This window comes from Leiobunum rupestre, chromosome 11 (assembly GCF_980474605.1).
Source record: "Leiobunum rupestre chromosome 11, qqLeiRupe1.1.hap1, whole genome shotgun sequence".
In the NCBI taxonomy this organism is placed as follows: Eukaryota; Metazoa; Arthropoda; class Arachnida; order Opiliones; family Sclerosomatidae; genus Leiobunum; species Leiobunum rupestre.
The window spans coordinates 35,082,612-35,110,551 of NC_143394.1; the positions used below are offsets into that span (position 1 = coordinate 35,082,612).

The 27,940-nt window shown below is 36.8% G+C and overlaps 2 protein-coding genes across 2 annotated transcripts; one reads left to right on the top strand and one right to left on the bottom strand.

Annotated features, from left to right (window-relative positions):
• Window positions 1-1,809, top strand: Mthfs (methenyltetrahydrofolate synthetase). Its single transcript, XM_090163241.1, has 4 exons — window positions 1-161; window positions 630-763; window positions 1,189-1,316; window positions 1,380-1,809. Exons 1-4 carry the CDS (start codon window positions 24-26, stop codon window positions 1,601-1,603), a joined length of 624 nt encoding a protein of 207 aa, XP_090019367.1. The 5' UTR covers window positions 1-23; the 3' UTR covers window positions 1,604-1,809.
• Window positions 1,794-27,896, bottom strand: LOC149922399 (uncharacterized). The gene is made up of 3 exons (XM_090162290.1): window positions 27,882-27,896; window positions 2,510-5,038; window positions 1,794-2,145 (listed from the first exon to the last, which is right to left on the bottom strand). The coding sequence occupies exons 2-3, from the start codon at window positions 5,018-5,020 to the stop codon at window positions 1,948-1,950; spliced, it is 2,709 nt and encodes a 902-aa protein (XP_090018416.1). The 5' UTR covers window positions 5,021-5,038; window positions 27,882-27,896; the 3' UTR covers window positions 1,794-1,947.
• Window positions 27,897-27,940: the final 44 nt, after the last annotated feature.

Consider the following 27,940-nt stretch of genomic DNA (forward strand, 5'->3'; position numbering starts at 1 on the left):
TGCGGTTAGTTTTCTCAGTAAAGATGGCTTCTGCTGCCAATTCTGTAGCATCCGTAGCGCTCCGTGTCGCGAAAGAAGCTCTTCGCAATGAAATGAAAAGGAAATTAGCTAGCATAAGTGGCGAGGAATGTCAAAGACAGTCACGTCTGGTACTGGACAAGGTACGTTCATAATTATGTAGTATTGTTGATTTCTGTTGTGGTTCAAAAGCGCTAATCCTATGACTATAGAGAAGAGGGGGGACATAAGTACGGACAAGGTATGGAGAGTTGCCTCCTATTTTGAAATAAAACCACGGAGTGTATTTTCCTATAATAATTTTGTTTCTCTTTTTTTGTGCGAGAAGGGTATTTTATGTCTTATGTTTTATTGATTCTGGTTTTCCTTTTTGACCTTGATCAGTCGAATATCCGTCGTTTGTTTTTTTGCAATCTCTCGACTTAAGAAAATCTATATCAGTCCACCCACAATCAATATAGAACGATAAGGTCGCTATCTAGTATATTTTTGCCAGCCAGCACCCACATCGCTTCTGTTTCAGTTTTGTCACTGTGACGTCCGGTAAACGAATTAATTTCCAGACACATCATCTCTGATTACAATTCTGGCTTCGAACCTTGTACCATTAGCTCTTCGCCAATGAGAGGTTCCAGGGCTCGCGTCGCATCTCCGTCTACCTGAGCACCAAACAAGAGGTGTCCACGCTGCCCATACTGGAACACGTCTTTAAGACCGGCAAAGAATGTTACATTCCGAAATACGAGTAGGCTTATTTAACTTTTATATCAACATAAAGTATTCATTGATTAATTATCTAGCTTCGCTAAAGGATGCGACTCAACTGGTAGATTTCGGCAGAAAGTTTGCAATTTTTTTTGGGTCTAGAGAACTATTTATTTCGTTAGGTGGTATTTGGAAAACATTTCTAACAATCGCGTTGGCTATTTTCCGAATTTCGCCCTTATACCCCCTGGTAACGCTGAACCTAGCGTAAGTGGATTCAAGCTATATCTTTGTTCGTAACCATGGTGATGGTTTGGCTAGGTCCAGATAACAAACCCATTCCGCGGGATGGCGTTCCGAATACCTAACTGACACTTTTTAGGCTTTGAGGTGTACATCCTTTCGTGAAGATAGTTATTTAATCCAAAATCTGAATAAATTTAATATAAACGATTTCTCCTCCAGTGAAGAAAGTCAAAGGATGGATATGGTAAAGCTCTTTAGCATGGAAGACTACGAGAAACTACCGGAGACAGCTTGGAGAATTAAACAACCGGCACAAGATGACCATAGAGAGGAGGCTTTGGCAACAGGTACAACTGGTTCATAGATTGTATCGCGAGATTCGATTTTATACCTTTCGTTTATTCTGATAGGTGGCTTAGATTTGATGCTCGTTCCTGGATTGGCCTTCACAAAGGCCGGACAGCGTTTGGGCAGAGGCAAAGGATACTACGACATTTACATTGACCGATGTATGCACGATCCTCATGGCAGACCGTACACCATCGCTCTAGGATTCGCCGAGCAGATACTCCACAGCATTCCAACCGACGAACACGACTTCGTTGTCGATCACGTTCTGAGCTCCGAACTTTGAAATTCTTTCAATGCGTTTCAACAATGTTACGAATTTTATCAAACTGGGAATTTGTTATTTGTAACTAAACTTATAGCGAGTTTGTATCTTTGAAAATTTCGGGAAAATGGTTCTCTTTTCTCTCGAATATTTCCAAGAATACAGCTTACTATAGTGCCATTTAGTTTTATAGTCAATAAAGAAAGTTTTTTTTTGTAAAAATATAATTAGCAACTTTTAAATAACAATTTTTTAAATGAAAATAACAATAATTGAGTAGTTTGTTTCGCGTCTGACGCCATTTTGAAGTAATTTAGGCAATGGCACGGGGGAATTTCGGGGCGAGGAACCGAGGCGACTCTTTTTCAATGGGACGGAGCGGTTTTTCTTAGCCACACCATGACTAGTCCAACCGTCATTCCGACGATGACTATAATGACCAGGGCAATGATGCCCATGTACAAGGCCCGTCTTCTTTTGCGCATGACGTATCGTTTCTGCATGTACATCTCCCAGTCTTCAATTTCCCACGGATATTGCGGATATCCTCCGTTGAGTATTCCCTGTAAGTATATTTTAACGTTTACTAACAAGTCTTTAGGGTCTCCAATGAACGCGTACAACCAAGAATAAGGTATCTTAAGAATAGGTTGCAATAGCATTACCCTCTGGTACCATAATAGCATACCTCATAGCGAAAGTTCGTCTGCCTTTTAATCAGATATTGCGCAATAACCCTCGTATACCTTATCCTCTTAATAACCGCAACCCTATGCATAGCTATAAATACTTTTTATGACTGTCTATTTAAAAATCGAAAGCAAACGAATTTTTGCTACAAGGTATGCAAGGGTGGGGTTTAGAATCTCTGTTGTAACATATTCTTAAGTACACAAACTTATTCTGGGTAAAAGTGGATTAACTCACTTTAGGTCTGCCGTTTTTTTCAGGCGTGGTCTTGTCGGGTTTCTTGGCCTCTCCTTCCTTCTCAGTCTCGTTCTTGTTATGGTCCTTAGTGATCTCTCCCGTGTCCTCTTCACTTTTACTAGTTCCCTGTTTAGGGTCCTCTTTGTCACCGTCTTTAGGTGCGTTGTTCCCCTTGTCCTCGAACTTGACTCGTCTCCCGTTCTGGGCATTGTGTCCGCAAGTGCAATAGGAAGGATGCCGTTGCGCCTGGTTCTTGTTACGGATGGTTCTCATCTTTTCGTCGTCAGCTTCGCCGAACGATTTGGGCCTCCTTTCGAAGGTGAAGGAACTGGCTTCGCTGCATTGGTCGCACGAACAGGAACCCCAGGAGAACCGCCTACGCTTCAAATACGGGAACTTCTCCAAGAAGTCTTCGTCGAAATCGTCCGATCCGAGAATGGCCCCTTCCGGCGGGTACCTGCCCTCCGCCGGAGACCGGAAACCGCCTCGCGACTGACGGCTGAATGGACGATCCGGGTGACCGTGACGCTTGCTTCGATATTTTCGACCCATCCAAGAGTGCAGATGACGATCGTAAGGGTCCGTAGAGAAATCGGACAACGAGTCGGCGGAAATTCGATGGCTGTGCGATCCCCCGTGAATGGCCGACAAATAGTAATCGTCGTACTTGCTTAATTCGGGTGGATGCCTCTTCATTCGGACAGATCGACGACCGTGCATAAAACAGTGAGGACAAATTCTAGGACTTCTGGGTCGCCTTTCCCAGTTGTCTCTTCCGCCGTCACCGTCCGATCTGTGTTTGGACGGCCCCGGTCCCGAAGACGCGCTCCCAGACGTGTTTCCGCTGGATTCTTCCAGACCAATTTGGTCCCCACGGGTCACACCTTTCTTGGGTTTTGACGCAGCCGCTGACGACGCGACCACCGGATCGGGACACGGCTCGGATGGATCATGCAGCCGATCGCATTTACGGCAAGGCATATTTTTGGGTGGCGTTGTGGCTTTAGGTTTACTATCCCTTCGATTTTCGACTGCTTGACTATTCTCAGCTCTGGTGATGCTGTTACTTCGAACGCTTTTGGTGTCGACCTTTTTGACCTCCGTTTCCGCTTGGTTGGGCTTCCTAGGGTCATTGTAAGCTCTGACTTCGAACGGTTTCTTGACTTCGGGTGGCGGTCTGTCGTTCGCCGAATCCAGTCGGGAAGAGTCAGATCTCCTTTCTTGGCTTTCTTCCATCGGAGGAGGCTTAGGGAAAGTCATTTGCGGAGGTTTTTTGAAATTAGTTTGCGGATTCTGTTTCGGCACGATTTTGGGGGGCGTTTTGGACCCATTTTCAAGTTTATTCGACTCGGCGGGGCTCGGCGCTTTCAAAGGAAGAATGTCACCCCGTTCGCGGGCCGCCGCCGCCCTGGACTCGCGCTCCCGCTTGGCGATTTCCGACGGCTTCAGATTATTGTTGTTGCCCAGCATAGCCTGCTTCAGGATCTCCGCGTGCGAGAACGCCTTCGGCTTTTTCACGTCGTTACCCAGTTTGGCGGCTGTGTTTGTCAACACCGAACTAGTTATAGGAATTACGGACTCAATGCGCGTATACGTTGCTTTGTCAACCTTGGAAATTTGGGGTAAAGGTGGCGGAGGAGGGGGGATGCTCACTGGTTCCTGATCAGAGTCTTTGATAGAATCTGTTGAAATGTTAGAATTGTCTTTGGAGGGTGTAGGTTTGTTAAGTTCGCTGTACGTGTTCTCAGTCGTGGGGGGTACGGGGTGAGTCGAAGAAAGGGATTCGGTTTGGGTTGAAGGAACGTTAGTTACGTCTTTGTCTTCATTTCGAGCTCCCGCTGGGTCATCTTGCAGCGCTGTCTCGCTGGCCCCTGGCGTTTCTTTGGGTTTCGGCTCGTTACTGGTCGACGCGGAGGGCGTGTTAAAATTGAAGATGCTGGTTCTGGGTTCTTTGTCTTTTCTTTTCAGAACCGATAATTGTTTATGGTAACTGTAGTGTAAGAAACTTGGCTGGCCGGACGTTTTGCGCGTTTGGTTGAAATATTCGGTCGGATCGGCGTCATTTATGGAATCGCGATTGTTGTTTTGTGACACGGCGGGCGGAGGCTCGTCCGATACGAGACTGGGACCGTCTTCGTCTTTGTTGGGAGCCAGGATTCGCGGTAAACTAGTGGAATCGGGCCGATGGACTTCAGCAACCACGTCGGTCACTATGGCGCCTACCGGGTCGTCCCTGGAATCTAGCGAATCGAACCCGGCAGTCGAGAAAACTACTCGCGGTTGTTTAGGAAGAGGCACTTTAGGAGGAGCCTCGATGACTTGGTCCACCGGCGGTTGCCTTTCTTCGAGACTGGGAAGCGGCTCGTCGGAACCGGAACTGGAAGGCTGGTCGTCGTTGAAGATGGGGTTGACCTTGGTGACGGCTTCTTCGTCTGACGGGGTCAAGATGGGCAGCGAGGACTGCGGCCGTTGCCTTTGATTCTGCCAATGGTTGAGGATCACCTTCAGCATGTCCGAACCAGACGGCCGCTATTGGAACAATAAAGCAAAAGAGACAACCTGACATTAATACTACACGAGAAATCGGAATCATCATTGCCAAACAACTGTGTCTTCTTCAACCTTGTACTAGAACTGGTATAATTTTGAGAAATAGCTTTTTACCCATTCCCCAAAACTGGCTAGCTGGCTACTCAGTCAGTGGTATAAAGAAGATACTTTAACTACGCTTCAACTACCATCTAACACCCAATCACTAGTATGAACGTAATTTTTCCTTGGAACGGGTGTACTTGGGGAAAATATTTAAATTTTAACTGGTGTTGCCACCGTGATAGAGAGGCCCTAGTATTTTATGCTTATTTTTTTTAATTACGAAACATTGGAAACCGATTTTAAAGAGTCAGACGCCAGCGAAACGGGACAAACCGGTTGTGAATAACAAGTGGCACACGCTCCCCTACATATCTCAATATTAGAAGACATTCATTGGATGCGGAGCGGGAAGGCGGTGTATTTTTACGAATTTCGATACGAGCGATAGTTTGTTTTACAGTCAGGGGGGAAAAATAATCTGGTTTTCCCTTTCTACCAACTACGTCTAGCGGGATTTTTTTTATACGATATTTTTTCGATTAAATGCCAAGCACGTAATGTCTTTTCCGACATCGATGTTTTTTTTTCACTCTCTTAAATTTGACCTATATATATACCCGTGGGCCTTTTTATTTCCTCTCACCTGCCGGGGTTTTCGTAAAAAAAGGTTTAATGCGGTATAATGAAAAAACTATCGTACTTATCATTTGAACTTTCACCCCAGTAAATAACTCCTTAGGTTAATAAAATGGAGCGACCTTTCGAATTTCATACTTTTTCCTAGTTTTTCATCGAAGTAACGGTATCATTTCCCTCAGAAATTTGAACCCTTTCCTTACCGTGTACTTTTAGAATATTAAAAATAAGCAATATCATTTCTAAACGATTGATCACGAACACCTTAAGCTTGGAACAGTGGTAGATAAGCTGACGGAACAAAAGTTATGACGTAGAGGAAGATTTTGGGAGCAATATTTTAACTGACTGACTTTTGGAATTTAATTAATGAGTTCGTAAGATTTTTTACGCATGCAGTGGACAACGCCAGAAGCCTGAGAAGGTCATAAACAGCTGGATTTTCGTCTGCCACTCTTTGTTTCTTTATATTAGCAAATCACCTAACTATTGATAAATATTTTTACCAACCAAAAGTGATTGCAATTTAGGAAAACATTTGACTCACGTTTTAACGTTTGGAAAAATTTCAATATAGCAGAAGTTTCCTCGTTTTGTCAAATGGAAATATCAAACACTACATTGATACGATAAAATCAATTGGAAATTAACATATAAATTTTCCCATTCTATCTCTTTATTGGACTACGAACGCGCCAAAATCTAAAGTACTTTTAGCCCAGGGGGATAAATAATTTAGGCAAAAATTAACCCGTATCCAATCCGTTTGTCGGCCTTGGCAACCGTTATAGAGGAAAATATTACTCTCTTAAACTGATAGTTTTATTTAAGGCCGGGAAGTTAGGACAGCGGCCTTGGTTGCAAATGTCAGATGAGTCTCATCGATCTCGCGTTTTTCCGAGACGCCTAAAATTATACAAAAGTAAAGTTAGGCTTTTTTGGGGTGTCCTTCGACGTTTTCGCCGGAGATCTCAAAAATGAAAAAAGAAAATAAGTCCAGAAAACCAGTTCGGAAAGTCTGAAGGCTTATTGGACGGTAGCAATTAAACGTATTTACATATATATGAAACCTCGGTCATGCTTGAGGCAGCTTGAAGTCCCTTTTTGACTTTGGCTCCAGGGAGTCCTGGGGCCTTATTCAGTACCGTTACAAAATACAAGTTACGGGGTTACGTCTCCAGGCTGTGCCGATTTATGGGGGTTGGTGAAAGTTCGAAAAGTCTTCCCTTTCCAGTGGCTAATATCGTCTATGATTTTGAGAAAACAATTGTCTATCCGCTGTTGTTATTTGTTTTTTTTTAAAAACTTATGGGGTCGAATTTAGCCTTAGACACCGCATAAAACAAACAACGACCAAATCTATTTGCTGTTAAATATTTCTAGTCAATTGAAAATGACAAAATGTACCAAGTTACATAGTAATTAGCTTTTAACTGCTGGATTTTCGTCTGCTAAGTAGGCGATACATTCAAAATCCGTCTGCTTAGATGACGAAAATTCAGCAGTTTATGAGTGTCCCGAGTTGGTCGCTAGGTGGCTCTATGTACACTGAAAAAGCTAATTGATCTGTTGAGATCAATGTGAATAGGACAAAACGACTTTGACGAGATATATTTTATTAGCTAATCATTAATAGGAAGTTGATCAAAGTGTACAATATACGTGCTCTCTGCAATTTGTGTCAAATCTGAACTCGTTTGAACCTTGATGCTATGTTGATTCGCATTTAATATCCAATATTATTATATCATTAAAACCGTCGATTAAAACTTTGGATATAAGTTTTAGCAGGAAAATATAAATATAAATATTAATAGCCGAGATTTTGCTCCGTAGTCAGCACTGTCCTTGGAAGGGGCCCTCCAGTGACCGTAATTACTGTAGTCGAAGGCATAAATCTATAATATCAATCGTAATTTATATTGGATAAATTCTTAGGTAGAAGATTTGGTTTTAAAATTACCAAAATTTCTGCCTGGTAGTTTACGGACGCAGCCTTAAATCGCAATGTTGCATAATTATCGCATATTTAGTCGACGATTGCTAAGAGCTTTTATTTAGTAATATAACCGTAGAGCTTTTATTTAGTAATATAACCGTAGAGCTTTTATTTAGTAATATAACCGTAGAGCTTTTATTTAGTAATATAACCGTAGAGCTCAGACTTCTACGCTGAATCGGGGAAATTGAGGCACAGCCTAGTTCCAGGGATAAGACTAAATGCAGCGCGTGAAAAGGGGGCCCAGACACTTTATCCGGCCCTGGGTACGCATGGCGGATAGAGTAGTTTCTCAGATTACATGACTCAAGTTCAAATTAGAGACTTTCTGTGTATGTCTATATACTTCTGATATAATGTTTCCACACAAATATAGTCAGACATTTAGATAAAGTCAATAACATCTAAATTCAATTAAAGCTGGTTTAACCTTCGAAGGTGATTAAAAATTACCTTTTTGCGAAATAAAACTCAATTTAATATTGCGCAATCAATGTATGTATATATATATATATATATATATATATATATATATATATATATATATATATATAATTGTTAAATGTCGACCTCCTTTGTGTAGTTCCCCTTAGGCCTATAACTGCCTCAAATCTCATTACAATATAAAGTTCACGAACGAAAATTTACAAGCGCCTTTTCGCACACGCACCTGATATTTACAGAAGGAACCCTTATAATTTAGATCAAGTTTTTCGTGAGATCATTTCACTATTTTTTTTAGTCGACAATGAACGCTTATTTTGAGCCAAATTCTTTTTTATTTAAAAACGGTTGAAATGAGGCAGGTTTTAGGAAATGAGATACTGGTATTGAAAACGCTGCACGATTTTCAAACGCCTGTTTAATAATATTCTCGCAACGCCTTTGTTTGAAAATAAAAATAAATCTAAAATTTGTAATAAAACTGTCGTTATGCGTGTTATCAGAAGTATATTATATCTATCAACCTACGATAGTTTGAAGTGAGGTAAATTCACTACTTATATACCCAATGATGAAGAAAAAAATTAAATTAAACTGCGTATAGATATTTACTTATATTTAAACCATTTTTTTCCGTGATGTAATTCGTCCCGAACTATTCGCGAGCGAAACGAGTCTAGGTGGCGTAACGGTGCTCACTTCTCCGAGGTAACGCCTATGATCTAGCGTCTGCTACAGACAAATTAAAAAGTCATAAGAACGTTTTTTTTTAAATAATCTTACAAAATATAAGCAAACGATTTAAAAATTATATTAAAATGCCAGTATCATTATTTATAAAGTTAAATTTACAAATGACGACGAGGAAAAACTTATAGCGTCTGCTTTAGCCGTTACCTATTTAGGTTTCAATGCCGAACACAAGGTGGCGTAGCGATAGGTTTCAGTCGCGAATTTTTTCTTCCACAAATTATTTGGAAAAATCAGCGGTAGTTGGTGAAAGTACATGTTAAAGCTAATAACATTTAGCAGGATAAGAAAAATGTATACTTCTCTATAAGGAGCTATTTTATATACTTTTGATAATGCCCAACTTTTGGTTTCAAAATTGCGTTCCCTTACGCAAAATTTTAATTATAAAGTTAACTGTAAAACCTAATTCTCAACCATTCAGGGCGAATTTTAACAGCCCGTATAATTATTAAGTCCCCAAACAACTTTTTTTTCAATAGATAATTACACATACTACGTATATCTCCCGCCTAGCGACGATTCCGGACAATAGAGCCGGTCGTAATCGACGCTAAACATGTCGTAGTCACTGTAATTATATATATTGCATATATAATAATTAATTTAGTAAAACATTTAAAAATAATTGTGGAAAATGTATTTCGTGATTTGCCGAAAATTTATTTCAATATTAACAAAAAGGTAAAAAGATATTTGTTTTAGATTTTACTAAATTAACTCGGTTGACTAGTTTCTATTTAAACTATAGATAATGTAAAAGTATACTCGACCTCTTTTAACTTAGATTGGTTAATAAAGTCAAGGCTATGAATACAAATATTTAAAATTTCTAACTTTATGCGTAAATTATATTTATAATCGTATACGGTATTGTAATTTAGTACAACCAAAATTACAATTTAGAATTTCCAATTCTAAATAATTCTAAATATAAAAATGCCGTTCTGAGAAATTTTAAATTTCATGGAGGGCATGGCGATAGAAAGTTTAGCGAGTAAAAGTTTAATTAGCGAGAAAAGTAGGATTACGACGCCGGTGACCCAAAGAACCACGCCCAAACTTTAAGATAGCCACTACCGCCAAATAGTTTGACCGTTACGTGAATCCTGTCTCGTTCACATGCCCCCCTTTCACTGATCACGTTTTTTAAATTTGCCCGAAATTTTCTAGTTTTTTTACACTCTGTTGAACTTGATAAAGACATTGTCTGTCAACTTAAACCTAGACCGTTGTTTCGTACTACTTGTTTTTTAAACTGCTATTATCATAAATATACAATACATCTTTAATAGATAAGTATTATTTTTCCTTTACTGCTAATATTATTTGTTTGAAACAGGAAAAATCAGCGTGAACCTGCGAAAAAATATGTTTCAGAATATTGATGGGTGAAATACTTTATAAAATGATTTTTAAAACTATAACATCTAGAAAATATGGTTTTGAAATAAGTATATTATATTTTTTTCCATTTTTACCGGTTGTAAATATAGCCGGAAAATAGTTTTATAAACCTTAATGGATACTTCACTCGTAAGAAATATATTATATACTTTTGTTATTATTAAACGGTGTGAAGTTAAGTTGATACTTTAAAATGATTGAGATAAGTTAACCTGACAGTGAGTTAAAAGCTCGCATTTTTCTTAAACTCGGAAATTTTACTTTGTTCCCGTATCAATATTTCTAACAATACAAAAACATTTCGTGATTCGGCGATTGGTGTCGGAACATGTAACGTAGTGTTGAACTTATGACAAGCCACTATGTAGGCAATTTGTCTGAACTTTATTATCCGAATAGATCATATTTTTTTTGCATATTCTTACGGACTTATAAAATGGAATCTCGAAATCCTTGAGAAGGTCCTCTAAACGTAAAGAATTTACTAGTTTTTTCGTACAACAGACTATGTTATCCAGACTATTAAAGTTTTCTATCAAAAGAAAGGGGGTATTCTTTGAAATATTATGCCCATAGGCGGGTTAATATGAGGGACTACCCACTTTAAATTGATTTCCCTTTCGGCTATTTGCGCGTTTCCGCTAATGAGTGGGTAAACTAGAATCCTTGTCGGTCGATTTAGTTTTTTTGTTCTTATTGGACATCTATAGCGGAACAAAAACACTCCTTTTATTAGCAAACTGGACTGGTATCGTTTTCGGATGACCCATTTCTTATTCATTATGCCTCGAATAAGAGTGTATTCAACTCGAATGGTTTTATCGTTTGTATTGAGAACTCAAGGAGAGTCGTCGTATCAAAATAAAATGAAGAACAAGTAATCCCACAATCTTTGTTATTCAACTTATAAAGGGTCAAATAGCATTTTGCTAACATCCTCTAAGAATTTCCTGCTTGGCGCTTTCAAAAGAGAATATTTATTGCGTAAATAGGATTGGAAAAGATCAGATATACAACATACCTAGATAGTACTCCCCCAATCTATTCTCTAAAAGGTATGCTCAAAATATATTCTCTAAAAGATATGCTCAAAATATAGTCTATAAAATATATGCTCAAAATATAATCTCTAAAAGGTATGCTCAAAATATATTGTCTAAAAGGTATACGTCAAATCTATTCTCTAAAAAGTATGCTCAAAATATATTATCTAAAATATATGCTCAAAATATATTATCTAAAAGGTATGCTATAAAGCTATTCTCTAAAAGGTATGCTATAAATCTATTCTCTAAAAGGTATGCTCAAATAAATCAATTCTCTAAAAGGTATGCTATAAATCTATTCTCTAAAATGTATGCTCAAATAAATCAATTCTCTAAAAGGTATTTTATAAATCTATTCTCTAAAAGGTATACTTAAAATCTATTCTCTAAAAGGTATGCTTAAAATCTATTCTCTGAAAGGTATTCTATAACTCTATATTCTGTAAAAGGTATGCTCAAAATATATTCTATAAAAGGTATGCTTAAAATCTATTCTGTAAAAGGTATGCTCAAAATATATTCTCTAAAAGATACCACAAGAATCATTTTCAAAGTATTACAATTCTCTAAAAGGTATCCAAAAACCATTCTCTAAGATTATTATATTATCTAAAAGGTACCCTCAAAAGCTATTTCTGAAAGGTACCCCCAAAATATATTATCTATATCCTCCAAATCTATTATCAAAAGATATAAAAGGTATCCTTCAAATCTGTTCCATAAAGGCTATCGCAAAAGTGTATCTAAATGGGACTTCCAAAAACCTAAGCCTTATTAGGTACCCCCAAAAACATATTCCATATTAGATACCCACAAAACTATGAAAGATAGAAATTAATATATGAAGTGAAATGCTTTGAAACTATCGTTTAATTCTGTGTTAAAATGAGTAGGAACATTTCCTATAAATCAAAACAGTTATAATTCCAATAAACGTAAATCGTGTACGACCCGTCACGATCGGGGAATATTTCAACTGCTATTATTCAATTACCGGTAACGGGCGCGACCTTTCAAGGTAGTTCGCTTCATTTGTTAACCCCGCCACCGAGATCAACAAACTTACGAGGATAAAACACTCCCTAAACAAGCCAAATAACGCAAACAAAGGTTAAACAAGCTAAAACCTTTAAAAATGGGCGTTAAAACTTTGGTAATCACAATGGGGTAATTGCGTATTTTGGTTTTACTTTTGAATCTAAAGTGATAGAAGAGTGTGAAACTTACGTTATCGCCATATACGTAATGGCTGGACGGCCGGCCTGCTGCGACGGAGGTACTCCCATTTCCTTGTCTTTTCACCGGCGCTCGGGTTGGGTTCCGACGCGCATTTCGTATCCACCGAATCTTTGCGATCTGAGATTTTTCTCAAAACAACTTTGGGAAAGATAAAGAGAAACTGAAATGAAAAGGGTGCGGGTTCTCTAGGGAACGGTGGATTCGCCCCTGTGGCCGCCGCCGCTTCAAAACCTAGCTAACGTTACGTTATTCGAAAATTACTCCACTTTCAATCCGTTCGGCGCGACACCGCTTTAGGCCATTTCATTTACCGGAATAACGGAACGCTAAGAAAAAAAACCCACCTTAGAATTTCAAGAGTTGAATTTCAGCTAGGGACCGTTACCGTCGGGAAGTTGGCGGCGAATTGGAACGACCTTCCCCACTTCTCCTTTCGTTCTTAGCACCAACATTTCACTAATAAAAAATAAATTTACCCGCTTTCTGCGGGGAGGGTTTTCACTGTCGCAGGGGGAGATGGTAGATAAAGACTTCACCAGACCCTAAACGCGGCTATATAGTAGAGGTATCCAAACCTTTTACGGTACTATCCGATGACGCAATTTTCTGTCAGTAAGGGAGATACTCTGGAATTTCCCTCTATGTTTAAGACGGTATAAAATTAATTTAAATTTTTAAACGTTTAACACTATCCCGAAAAACCATCGATTATCGTCCGAATCACATTCGCGACTGAACTTACAAAATGTTTTACGGTTTACGGCGCGAATATTTTCATTTAGAGGTTAATGATTTTTAAGAAAGTATTTTTTCAATTTCAAACTTCTTCAATTAAATGTCAGACTTCGCGGTTCCGGATATAGCTTTTATTTGCAAATACCTTTCTTTTCGTATTGCGTTCTTTGTTTGGTATATAATGGCGAATTTCTCATCGCAGAAATGGTTGGAAGGGCCCCGCGTGATTTTTAGCGTACACTGGAAGCTCTCGCGTTTTGTGAAGTATGAAAAACACTTGTGGGTGAACGATTTTAGCTCGCAGTTAAACGTTGTTGCCTATTATTTAGGCCATTTCGCTGTTGTATAATGAAACGCGCTAATATTCAGTGAACCATGCGACTGCCCTAACTGCCCAAGGGCTAAGTACCTCACTTCCACGCCATTTTCTTAATAATATTTAAAAGGAAAATTGTTAAAACGCGATAGCGATAAAAATATTTTTACGAAATTTTCTAAAACGAATAATTACTTTGTTTTCGGCTAAATGTTTTTCTCTGGGTTTTTAATTAAAAATATAAATTATTTTTGTAATATTTGTTATTTAAAATATCTTCGACGCTAGTAATATTATATGAGATTCGCCATTGGAAAAAAAATAGTAGAAAAACTTCGGGAATATATTTGAAACTGGATTCTTTGAGCGTTACTATTAAGGTCGAGTTAGTGGCCCATTTTTTATACACACACTTTGATTCGTTAATTATTTTAAATATAACCTTTTATTCCAAGTTATTTAATAATTTTTTATGGGTTGGGTGGAAAAAATTAAAGAATGTCTCAGGGGTGGCTTATATTACGATATAGTCCGCCATCCATTACGTCAATTAAGTTCCATTAAGTATGTCTATACACAGACCACCTACCCCAAGAGGGACATGTATCGCTGGTAGTCATTTCAATAGATAAAAATAAAATAAAATTAATAAAAAGTAAAATATATAATATTTTGCTCTTTCGTCACAAGACACAGCTTTATAGCTAGTAGGAACTTTTTGAGTTCAGGGGTACATTATATAAAGGTGGACAAATATTTGGAAATTTTACTTCAATTTGACCAAAAATCGAAATTTGAATTTGAATTCGCTCTTACTTTGTTGTTAAAAGTTTAAACGACAAATTTATCTTTTTCATAATGGTTGTAAAAGCAAATTCACAATATTTCAGGGGGGGGGGGGGGAGCACAGGAAAATTTAGGAGGGGAAATTGTACCCTTGTCCCCCTGGTTTTTACGCCGTTGTTTATTATACTAGGCCAAAACTATTCGCTCGCTTTGGGACGAATAGAGTACACCTTTTACCCCATACTACCAACTACTTCCATACAATAACAGCCAAACTGTATTTTGAAGTTGCTCGCTATTTCCTAAAAATTTCTCCAAAACTAGCGAATAGTTTTCGCCTAGTATATTCATCGTACGCGTGCTAGAAAAAACAATATCACTCGCGAGTGCAGCGCGCGCTCGTAGCCTTGTCAAAGTAAAAGACTGTGACGTAAGAGCAGCATTTAAACAATATATTGTAAAAGCTGGCTCGCGCACGACATTTTAAAATAATTTCGTAATATAAAGAATTTTTAAGTGCAATTTTCTATTTGCTGTAAAAAAAGCTGCATCAATTTTAAGACGCCTTTGTTCGAGGTTGATACAAGTCCTTCTTGGAGTAGGTGGTTTGTGGTCTATATATCTATACTCCTAACGTAACTGAAATATCGTTAGAATGAATATGCCGATAATATTGCTCACGGCCTTCTAAACCAGATTCCGTTTACCAGTTAAGTTTTACTTAATGATCAGAAACTTTTATTGACAAGTAGAAGGTTTAATTGACACTTTCGGTTATGAAAAATTGTCTTAAACCACGCTTAGAAAACGCTGTCAAGTAATGCCCTTCGTACTATAGAAATATTAGTCAATGTGCTATGTAGGGCAAGAAATATTCTTCCACCCCCTTTTATTATACATGATCAAAGTCACGTAGTCAAATCAAATCATAGACAGCTGTAAATCGCTCGCGTGGGCTTTCAATGCACGGCATAAACATGTTTTGTGACTGCTTTAGCTCTATTTTTATTTTTACTTTCAATTTTTAAGTACCCTCCCCTCGATTATCGGGCTAAGAATTTATGATCTAAGACATTAACTCCAAGTTCATTAAAAATTTCCCCCCTTCGGATACCACGACCAAGAGTCTTTTTCTACAGAAATTCAACTCGCAAATTAGACTGTTTTGTTATTGTGGTTGGGAAAATATTGTCAAATCAGCTTTTGCCTAATGTGGAATTTATAAATTTTTCCTCGCTGGTGATTAGCCAGACCTGTTTCCTCCGATCGCGATGTGTTACAACGGCTTGTAAAAAAAATGTGCTCGGTTGTGTTTTAATGTCTTTTGACGAGAATGACTAAGCTGTAATGTTAATGGAGGAAATGATTTTTATTCCCAAATCGTGAGGTTAGAAATGAACCCCAAATAACTAACTCGTTCGTCGTCAATGAAAAAATTAATGTAGTTTTGTTTTTGCTTTTAAGTCATAACTGAATTTGGGAATCCTCAACTTTAAATTCAAACAAGTGGGCCACGCAGTCCCAATTAGTAGGCTCACACGAACGGACGGTACAGACAACGCAGTTGGCCGAGTGCCGTGCGTGCGTTACCGAATTGGTACGGCGGCGGCGGCGGCGGACAACGTGATGGCCATAGTATAGGCTTACGCTAGCTATAGCTCATGTAAGCCTAAAAACCCATTTTTTAAACTGCTTCTCAAAATCTATATAGAGTCCGTGTTGGATCCAGTTCCACTAAAACCATAAGTTTATAATATACTACCCCTGTAGCACATGAAGTCGTTTTAGGGTCGGGGTACGGTCGAAAAGTCGCTTTATAGTCGACAACCAAATGCCGACCGTAAATCCTTTTTTGGGACTATTTATGGTCGGTAGGCCGACCATTATCCGACTTAAAATAGACCTTTCATTTAATTATTGGGTTCGACATTAACTTTATGAAACTGACCATATGTATTTAGGAAAAGGGGAAATTTTAATTATTATCTGACTATTTGATGATTTTCTGAGATAATTTTTTATTCACTTTTATTTTTTCTTCAAACTTATTTGTATTCGAAAAACGCGGCATCTAATAATTCGATCAGTTTGGGTCGGAAATAAGCATTAATATAAAGTCGGCCCGACGTCGGTTCTTAGGTCTATTAAAAGGCGGTAAAGAGTCGACGTTTTGTAGTCGGCCGACCCTTTTACTCCTAGGACATTTCGACCCTTAATCCAAAGGTCGGCCGACTTTAGTGTTAGTACCTTTTGCCGAAGTCGGCCCGACTCTAATTAGCTACAGGGGATATACGTTAGAATCCGCCATAGATCTAACGTCAACAGCGATTTATCTCATAAAAAATCAGAACCGGTATAAATTATTCCTGGCGACGATTTTGGCCCTATCTTTTTAGCTTCTTCAACTTCCATCGGTACCGGAAACGGCCATCTCCATGGATACGAGACAAACAAAAGCGCGCGAAGTTAGCACGTAGAGCAGAACTAGCCCTGCCCCTAACGACGCTTTTTTTTTCTAGTTTACATGGGCGGTGATGGGTTTGTTAGCTGGCGAAATCCTTGATTTAGGAAGAATATTTTATTCATTTCAATATGAACAGCTATTGTCGTAAAATATTCGTAGTTTAAAGCTCATCTCTTCGCGACAACTCGCGTTAGGCTTAACGAGCTTCGATCCCGTCGTTGAATCGAAACCGGATTTTACAGGCAACCTCATGTTTCAATTTTTCGCCGTCAGATGGCGACTTCAACGTTTTGGGAGAAATCGCTGTTACCGCACAGCCTATGTACGATTCTAACTTATAGGGAGCTAGTATATTATAAACTTATGCTAAAACATACAACATGGTGAAAATATGGTTTATAAATAAGAAAATATTCCTCGGCAGTTTAATTTCTACATTTAACATTTTTGTCGAAGCATACAATATTCTAGATAACGATATCTAAAACTGTACTAATATCAATATTTTTAATAGAAAAATTACTAAATGGTTAATATCTTATGGTTATGATAAATTGTATGATTTCTTAGGCTTTGTATAATGGTTTTTTTTTCTGTTGTTAATATGTGATAGTGTAACTACTAATTATGTATACATTTTTCTTATTTTGTCTCGAAGGCAACATGTAATATATTTACCGTGCCCTTCCATGCACAAGTGTTTTTCGCTTATGTGGAATGGGAAGATGTAAATTTTTTTATTTATTTATATTTTGTAACAACAAAGACCTCAATAAATTATAATAATAATAATATTAATTATAAGTAGCGTATTAAGTATGACATTTCAATTTATTTTTATGTTAATTATATTCGTCTTGAGGATATTTAACCTTGATTGCGCAATAACCTCTAAGATAATTTTTCATAATTGTCATACTTAATAATTTATATTACTTATGGTAATTGTAAATGTTCAGCTGTGATGCCGGACAATAGCTCAAATTGAAAAACTGCCTCTAGTCCAAACTGCCCAGATGGATATTTTCTCGTAAGATATATTATATATTTTTCATTTTACCGATTCGCAATAGGCCATTCAATAAAATATCTTCAAGGAAATCGCCAAGAAGTAATGTTTCCTAGGGCCAGGACCTAGTAGTTACTGTTTATATAGTGCTTGTTGAAATGATGGAAACTTTTCACCTGTGCGGTATGCAATAAGTGTTCCCTTCTAACCAGGTAGACTAATTTGACATATTAAGGCTTAGCAAAAACACGAAGTTCTGTTTACAGCCTTTTTACAGGTGAAAGGCACCAAAAAACAGTAACTTACAGGTCCTGGCTCTTAGGTATATTACTTCTTGGCGATTTCCTCTAAGATGTTTTATTGAAGCACCTATTTGATCGAAATTGGAAATACCCTCCTTGTATTGACTTATATAGTTATCAATAATATATTTATTTTTAGTTAGGAATAATGATCATGGTTGTACGATGCCCCTGGATGTTCTCAATTTCTCATCATAGCTATTTTGCCTAAATAAATTCATTCTTGTTCAAAATTTCTAAAAGACTGTCTGTGTCTTTGCGAAACATATACAAAGCTTTATTTTAATTTTCTATTGTGTTTTAATTGTTGTTTACATAAGGTTCGCGTTTGGTATTATCCAGCAAAGCAATTGGAATGCTCTGACTCATAAACAGTTCAGTTAAACGGTTTAAACGGTCGTTGATACGCTTTGCAGAGCTTTCGTCGCTTCACTAAGCGAATAAACGAAATTTCAACTGGAAAATTTAGAGGCAAACTATTGTTTTGTTGGTTTTTCTTTCGCGTATTAATACATAAACCTACGTGTGATAGTCACTGAGAACCCATATCCATAAATTTTATATTTACTTTAACCGTCGACTCCTCCCCTTTTCACGGGGAAACTGGTTAATATTTTAAAAATTTCAGGTTGAATCTCTTCATCGTTTATAACTATAAACTGGTCTGTTTATTCAGATAATTGATTGGTCGAGTTACGACTAAAAATATATAGGAAATAAATAATATTATTTTATCTCTTTCTTTAAAATGTTAAAATAATCCGAAATGATCGAGAACTATGAAATATTTCTAATTTGTTATTCATTTTTCGTAACTATAATTTTGGACCCACGATTTGCCCCGCACACCAGGAAGAAAAAATAATATATTTTTATTTTCTAAATAACTAATTCACATTTAGCATATTTTTCTTTGCATAATAAGTATTATCGGTATAAAGTTTTTTTTTTAAATTTGAAAATGAGTAAGAAGGACGTGTTTTCAAAAACCTTAAAAATTTTAACACTGCACGATCTAGTGCGACTGCGATCTTAAACTCTATAATTTTTTTCAAAAATTTTAAAAAAATTTTACGAGCTGAATCTATGGCAAGAGAGTATTACTGTTTATTTTAAAATCCAGAAAAACTATGATAAAAACTAGTTTGATACAGTTTTTCAGAATTAAGTAAAGGAAGTTTCGGAGATAAAGTATGCCCCTGTAGCATTTTAGAGTCGGGCCGACGTCGGCTAGTGTCTTAAAACAGAAAGGTCGGCCTACTGTCGGGCCACCCCACTCTGAAAGGTCGAAATGTCCTAGTAGAAAAGTAGTCGGCCGACCGTCGATCGACAAAAAAATTCGACTCACTCCCGATGTATGTCCTACTCAGAAAGGACTATGGACCGACTCAGAAAGGACTATGGGAGGACTCAGAAATGACTATGGGCCGACTCAGATAGGACTATGGGCCGACTCAGAAATGACTATGGGCCGGCTCAAAAATGACTATGGGCCGACTCAAAAATGACTATGGGCCGACTCAAAAATGACTATGGGCCGACTCAAAAATGACTATGGGCCGACTCAAAAATGACTATGGGCCGACTCAGAAATGACTATGGGCCGACTCAGAAATGACTATGGGCCGACTCAGAAATGACTATGGGCCGACTCAAAAATGACTATGGGCCGACTCAGAAATGACTATGGGCCGACTCAGAAATGACTATGGGCCGACTCAGAAATGACTATGGGCCGACTCAGAAATGACTATGGGCCGACTCAGAAATGACTATGGGCCGACTCAGAAATGACTATGGGCCGACTCAGAAATGACTACGGGCCGACTCAGAAATGACTACGGGCCGACTCAGAAATGACTATGGGCCGACTTCACAGAGGAATATTTCCGACTCGAAAATGATGTTGGCCCGACTTCACAAAGGCGTATTTCCGACTCGGAAACGACGTTGGGCTAACTTCATATACATACAATTCCGACTGTGAAACGACGTTGTGCCGACGTCAAATTAAATCGGACTTCGGAACTCCCACTTAATACCAATTTGATGCCTTAACAGTATTTTAGCTGAGATTGAATCGATAATAATTTTCAATTATTTTGTAAACAATATACAAGACGGAAAATCTTTTGGCGAAGCACATAGAATTAATATAGTAGTGATATAGAAAAGAAACATTTTAATTAAGCTTCTAGATTTTAATACGTAAACACAATTACAATTCAAATACTTTTAACAAATATCATTATCTTTTAATGTTGTAGTCTATTTTGCACATGACCTTGTAATTGCCAAGGCCTAACAGCTCATGCAAAACATTGTTCACAAAGCTATAATTAATTGATATAGATATTATTTATATTGATATATTATTGAAAAACTTACTTTGTTAGTATCGATTTAATGTATTTCTCAAGATTTCAATGATTTTTCCATTAATTTTGAATAGAAAATTAAGCGCACAAGTCAACAATTACACCTCTAATCTCAAGGGAGTTCGCCAATAAACTTCTAACATGCTGCTAGTCCGGAGATGGCGCTGCGAAAGTATCAACTGGCGCGTGCTTTTGAATTTTTTAAACTATGAAGCGTTTGAAAAACCTTTGTGTTCGTATCAATAGGCCTATTTATTAATACATTTTAAATTTCTTAATCTATTTAGAGTGTAATTAATCAATATCAATAAAAATCAGGAATTAATATTTTAAAATAATATCGTAAATCGCAAACCCCTGTAACACATGAAGTCGGCTTAGAGCAAGGACTATATACGCTTCGCTTACTAGACAGGCGTCTCCATACAAAAAACCTGTTAACACTTTCGAAACACGGGAGAAGCATTTGACCAGCCGTTAGAGGCGCCACTAGTAGCACTCTGAAGCGCGGGGAAAATTTTGACCAGCGTCTGCTATCGTTTGCAAGTTGAGCCATTGAACACGCCAGTCTATTTATATATAGTCTTTGGTTTAGAGTCGGGGTACGGTCGAAAAGTCGGTTTATAGCATTGAGTTGGGAATAAATAGAGGTACAACTAAATCTGGCTGGCGCGGGACCAATTTCGTTCCATAAGGAGACTTTATCAACTTTATCGTTCTACCGTGGTGGCATCTGTCTCTATTGGTGGCAACTATTGCAATTGAATTTTTTAATGCGAAATTGAAATGTATGATTTATCGTAACAAACAAACCTTTTAAGTTGTTTAAAAATAATTTTATTCTGTCAACACGATTCTTTTTAACTCACGTTATGGTGAGGTAGCTAATAATTATTTATTTTTAGCCATATAACTTTACAAAATATAGATGGCGCTACCACCTAATTATAAAGATGAATTTCGTAGTCTTATCAGATTCGGTCTCGCGTAACCATGGCAACTGAAATCGTAATTTTAATTCTAGCAGTATTATTCCCAATTCGATGGTTTATAGTCGACGACAATGCCGACCTAAAAACGTCGGCACGTTTTTCGACACTAAAACCGTAAATCCTTTTTTGGGACTATATATGGTCGGTATGCTGACCATTATCCAACTTAAAATAGACCTTACATTTAATTATTGGATTTGACATTAACTTTATGAAACCGACCATACTTATTTAGGAAAAGGCGATATTTTAATTATTTTGTGACTATTTGATGATGATGAATTTTTTATTCACTTTTATTTTTTCTTCAAACTTATTTGTATTCGAAAATCTAATTATGAGATCAGTTTTGGGTCGGAAATAAGCATTAATATAAAGTCGGCCCGACGTCGTTTCGGAGTCGGTTCTTAGGTCTATTAATTGTCGGTAAAGAGTCGACGTTTTGTAGTCGGCCGACCATTTTACCCCTACGACATTTCGACCCTCAATCCAAAGGTCGGCCGACTTTAGTGTTTAGTACCTTTTGCCGACTTCGGCCCGACTCTAATTTGCTACAGGGGAAGTAACTTCTTATGCAAATTAATTTCTAAAAATTAATTAATCATAATTAGTAAAAATTAACTTCAAGTATAATTATACAATAAAATACAATTATTTTAAAAATATGAAAAAAAAAATACAAGTGTGGTCCTTATCAAGTCGGCATATCGACTGTACATTAAAGTCGACTTGCCGACTTTATAAAGTCTCAAAATGGAAATTTGTAATTTTTGGGGTTTGAAAAAATTGAACAATTTGAGTCGGCATACGGTCGTCGACCTGAAAACGACTTTTAGACCCATACCCGACTCTTGACCGACACCCTAATGCTACAGGGGTGATTAAATTGAATTAAAAATTGGGATCATTTCGATAATGTGTTCATAAAGTTACTTTTTATATCGATTTGATTCCAATATACCCTTTTTTGTTAAGTTGGGGAAACATTTTTTAAAAACATTTTAAAAGATAACTTTCTACATCCAAAAAGACATAAGTTTTAATCTATCATTTCCAATAAGATTGCGTTTAATGAGAGGTATTTTACAAGTTATGTAACGCAAAAAGTCAACATCTTCGATAGCCGTTTCGTCTTGTAACGTATAGAGTAACAATTTGAAAGATAAACAAGACGTACGACGGTCAGAATACACACAATCCTCCTGATGTGTTAAGTTTGTTTGAGCTATTCACAGCAACCTGCAATGCCGGTGACATAACCAATATATATCCACGGCTATACTTATTTGAACTTACACTTATTTGTTACTTCTGTGGTCACACTTATTTGTTACTTCTGTGGTCACACTTATTTGTTACTTCTGTGGTCACACTTATTTGTTACTTCTGTGGTCACACTTATTTGTTACTTCTGTGGTCACACTTATTTGTTACTTCTGTGGTCACACTTATTTGTTACTTCTGTGGTCACACTTATTTCTTAATTCTGGTCAGACGTTGAGTATCACATTTATTTGTTACTTATGGTCACACGTTGAGTGTCACACTTATTTGTTACTTCTGCGCAAACGTTGAAAGTCACACTTTTTTTTACTTCTGGTCAGATGTTGAAAGCGTGGTGCGAACGGCCTTGAAAAATACGAGAGGGAAACTCGCGGGTCTATAAGCACACCGATTTACAATGTCGGAAGTTGAAGGGGTCCTTATACGCTGTCCAAAAACCTAACTTAGAATTAAAATTAAGCAACGTAATTGAAAATCTAGGTTATATGGAAACCACAGCTATTCAAAAATATAAGTCCCATGAAAATCGGACTTAAATTAAGGAACGTTATGTAGACCTTTAGGCGAAAATATAAAACCGCGAAAATTGGGGTCCCGTAAATTACCCTGGAAACTATACTTTAATTTAGTATTTACTGATATAACCAAAGGTGTAGATCCGCTGAATTCTAACCTAACCAAAAATATTTTTTAACGATATCGGACTTAATTTTTAACAAAATATCTACCACACAAAGCCAAACTACCGAAAACGGTAAATTGGGCAAATGCCCAACTTCTTGGGCTTCGATTTCGAAAATTTATAAAAGGCTATCAATGGCGAGATATGTACACTCGAACGAGATATCATTGACACTTCTAGCCCTAACCGTTGAAGTGATATGCGCGACATAGCGGCATCGGCATCGGCTACACTGTACGTGAAACTAATACACACAAATCCTTAGGATTGTGTGTAAAAAGCGATCTTCCCCCGAGTTCTACATATAACCTTGTTGAGGTTAATAGTAAGAATTACTTATTTAAACAAGTGTAGGGAGTTGTTGCATGAAGGGCTTGCCACCACCCTCCTATAGATATAGGCATTGTAACAAGACCATCTAGAATAATGGCATTAAAATTAGCTTGCTCCCTGGACCCTTGGGCTTATTTTAGTGCCTTGGGTATTATCCTAGATTAATATTATTAATACAGTGGGGTGGCGGAGTGCTTAGCACTTTCGCCTCGCAGCAAGAGGAGCCGGGTTCGATCCAAGCTTGTGGCACTGGGTGAAAACTCGTAAAGGTTAACGTCAATAGTTAGTGTAGGGAGCTGTTCGATAGCGTGGCATGAAGGGCTCGCCACCACTTGCTTTACCTCTGGAAATGTCTTATGGGTGTAAAATTATAATATGTTACGTAACATTTAGTGACTCTACTAAAGTTGTGAAATATTTAGTATCGCTTTTGCAAACCTCCCTCCTATTACCTTACTACCAAATTTGTGAATGTCCCCTAAGAAGGGATTGCATTTTTCATTTATTTTCTGAATAGTTGAGGATTAGCGTAAATCTCGAAAAGGTCAGTATATTTATCGTTAAATTGGACATGTGGTTAGCCTTCTAGGAATTTTTTCATACGTTTTGTGCTAATAATTTCAACATGTCCAACTACTAAAAACTCGAAAGCTAGTTTTTATTCGCCACGGTTTTTCCATCGTTCTGCCGCGGGGTTACAAAAAGTCAACTTTTCATATTGACACAGAATCTCCTAAATCATTTCTTTTGTACAAGGACCAAGAGGCTGCTCCAGAAACGTCAAAAACCGCGTTTCAACCCAACTCTCGATTTCTCGTTATTGTATGACATATTCTTCTTCAACTTTTTATTAAAAGTAAAATCTAATTATTGTCGTGTGAAAACGTTTCGTTTTAAGCACTTACAAAAACGCCAGTTTTTAAATTGGAGGGATTTAATATAACCCATTTTTTCCTACAAATTTTAAAAATTACAGATACCCGTATATTTTAAAATTATTCTTTAAACTTTGTATTATTTAATAAAGATAATAACAGGGGGCTTCCGTGTGTTCCGAGCGTTTATTTTCTTAAATTACTCTTCGCATTTACTCTTCAACAAGACTCATTTCCATTGTGTTGAAAAGAACTACTGTAAAGTTACCGCGTGTGTTGAGCATATTTGCGAGTTTTGAAAAATCAACACAATTAGAATTTTGTCGTGAGGCACGATGCCACTCTCATTCAGGAGAAATTATTTTATTTTCACTACTGGGAAAAATTATATAACAATGCCAAACAAATATTTTTTAAACGAAAAGCAAAAAATGCGTTTATTGGTTACGTTGATACGATTTTTTTAAGCTATTTCCTCCTTAAAAACTTAAACTAGCCTGGTATCTCATTGGTGACGATTAATTTTCCTTTAAAAAATCAGTTAGGCTAATACCCAAGGCACCACCTTAGCCCAAGTCATCTAGCGACTTTTAAAGCCATTAATTCAGGTGGCCGGGTCACAATGCGTAGGAGGGTGGTGACCAGCCCTTCATGCCAGGCGAGCCAACAGCTCCCTATGTTGCAGGATCGTAGCGTCAGTTAATTATGAGAACACAATGGTTAAAATAAAACGACTTTATTGACATTTAAAAGCTTAGTCAGTTCAATCAACATATCTCGAACGGGTCACACACACAACTAGCAGTTTTTAGATTTTCTTTAACGAGGTAAACTTCAGTCACAGCAGGGCAAAAAGCTAATCTCGTATCAAGGTTCATAAAAAATAATATTTAACTCAATTTACATACATTTTATATCATTATTCTTTTTACATCAATCGAACGAAAAGTTGCGACACCCTACACTAACATTTACCGTTAACCTCTACAAGTTTTATGGAACTCGGTGGAAAGCCACTCTAACATTAAGTATTATCCCTAAATATAAATAAATTCATTCTTGTGTAAAGTTTTATGTTTTCTTTGCACGCAGATGTAAGACCCACATAATACCTTTCTAGTTAACTGATGGTACCTGCAGTCTACCTTTTCGGTTAGTTATAAGTAGCTTGCTTCGACAATTTATTTAAGAGTTAAATAAAAATTTAATTAAACTTTTGGACAATAAAATTATTTTTAAGGAGCGAATATTTAATTGACAGAGCGTTTGAGTTCTGTCAAGACTAGATGTCTTATGTCTAATTTCTTCAAAAAGGTTGAAATTTTAACAACAAATCAATGCATGTACTGCATATACTGCTGTATAGTTTTTGGGGTAATTGTGTTACATACTTTTTGAACAAACGTAAATAAAACATTTATCTGTAGTATATCTATATTTATAATAAATAATTTAATAATACGCTTCTTCATCTTTTGGTTAAGATCAAAATGTAGTAACTATACGCATCAACGATAAATATGACTTCTTAAAAATATTTTATGGTGAAATTTAATAATAGATTTTATCGACTTTTTGCTAAGATCAAAGTGTAGTAACGTTTTCCATTAGTTGTTAAGCAAATCTAACCCCGTTCACCATGGAAATTGGATCTATTTATACGACATATTATCAACAATAGATCGTAGATTTAACAAAATCCTAGTTATTTTTATATTAATTGCTTACATTTACCAATAATATATTTATTTATACTGTCGAAGAGTAATACATTAAATAAAATCTCAATGGTTCCGCAAAACTGAAGTGTAGTTCGAAATTGTGCGTCATCTGCCCCGGCGCAAGATAAAAGTATCCACTTATGAACGGAAAATGTTTCAAATTGTAAAGTTCGTTACGATGTTAATAGGCGACTTAAATTTTTGGTTTATTTCGCTGCGGGGAATCTTATTAAAAGTGAGAGCCGTTACGCATCAGCAACTACCATTTATGAAGAAGTGAGAGATACCCAGCACGGCTGACCCATATCGCCAACAGTGTGGTCAAAGCATTTCCCCCCGATTCTCCATAAAAAGGTTATTATTATAACATTTTTAACATTCGCTATAGAAAACAATCCAAAATAGAAACATACAAAATTATGTCTGTAAAAATTACATTTACTTAATAGACCCTGCGGTCTTTTTTAAGAATTTACTTTCAATACTTTCGATTATCTAAGATTTTTCTAAATTTATTGTATCTATTTAAGGGATATATATATATATATATTAGGGTGGTTCAAAAAAATGCAAATATCGAAATGTTTTGGTGCACATGGATTTTCTTGTTCATTTTGATGAGAACATGACCCACGAAAAATTTTAGGTTATTTCATTAATATTTAGGACTGCCTCAACGAGGTTAAATTTTACCACTATGAACTAACCCATTTATAAGCAAAAATCAGTTATGTCACTCAAATACTTTACTTGAACGAAAAATTTAATATTTATTACTTATTTAGGTTTTTATAAGGTTTATTATAGAAATAAGTACCGGTACACAATAAAATATTTCGCAGAAAGCCCCACTAAACCAGGTTATAACTGCTGAAAATCACAAGTTAGGACCTGGTTTTGTGGGGATTTCTGCCAATTATTTTATTGTGTACCAGTACTTATTACTATAATAAACCCTGTGTAAATTTAAGTAAGTAATATATTTCGTTCAGTTAAAGTATTTGAGTGACATAATTATTTTTTGCTTATAAATGGGTTTGTTTATAATGGTAAAACTTTAGCTCCTGTGTCATTTTCCGACCAAAATGAACGAGAAAATCAATGTGCACCAAAACATTTCGATATTTGCATTTTTTTTAAACACCTTTCAAAATATCGAAGTGGGTCATTTTTCAGGCATTTGATTACCCGTTAGTTTATTAATTTGTTAATTAGATAAAATCCAGGTATATGTTGTACTTATTTTTATCAACTAACGAATATTCAAATTTTCATTAATGTACTTCTAATGTATAATGTAATTTAAATGAAACTGCAATTTTTTGTCTCGAAGCAATTATAGCGTTAATGAAGAAAATTAGAGCAGACATTAGTCCTACCTGAATTGAATGTCGATGATGAAGGGTCCCGAATATTGGTGTGTCCTTTCCAAATTGAC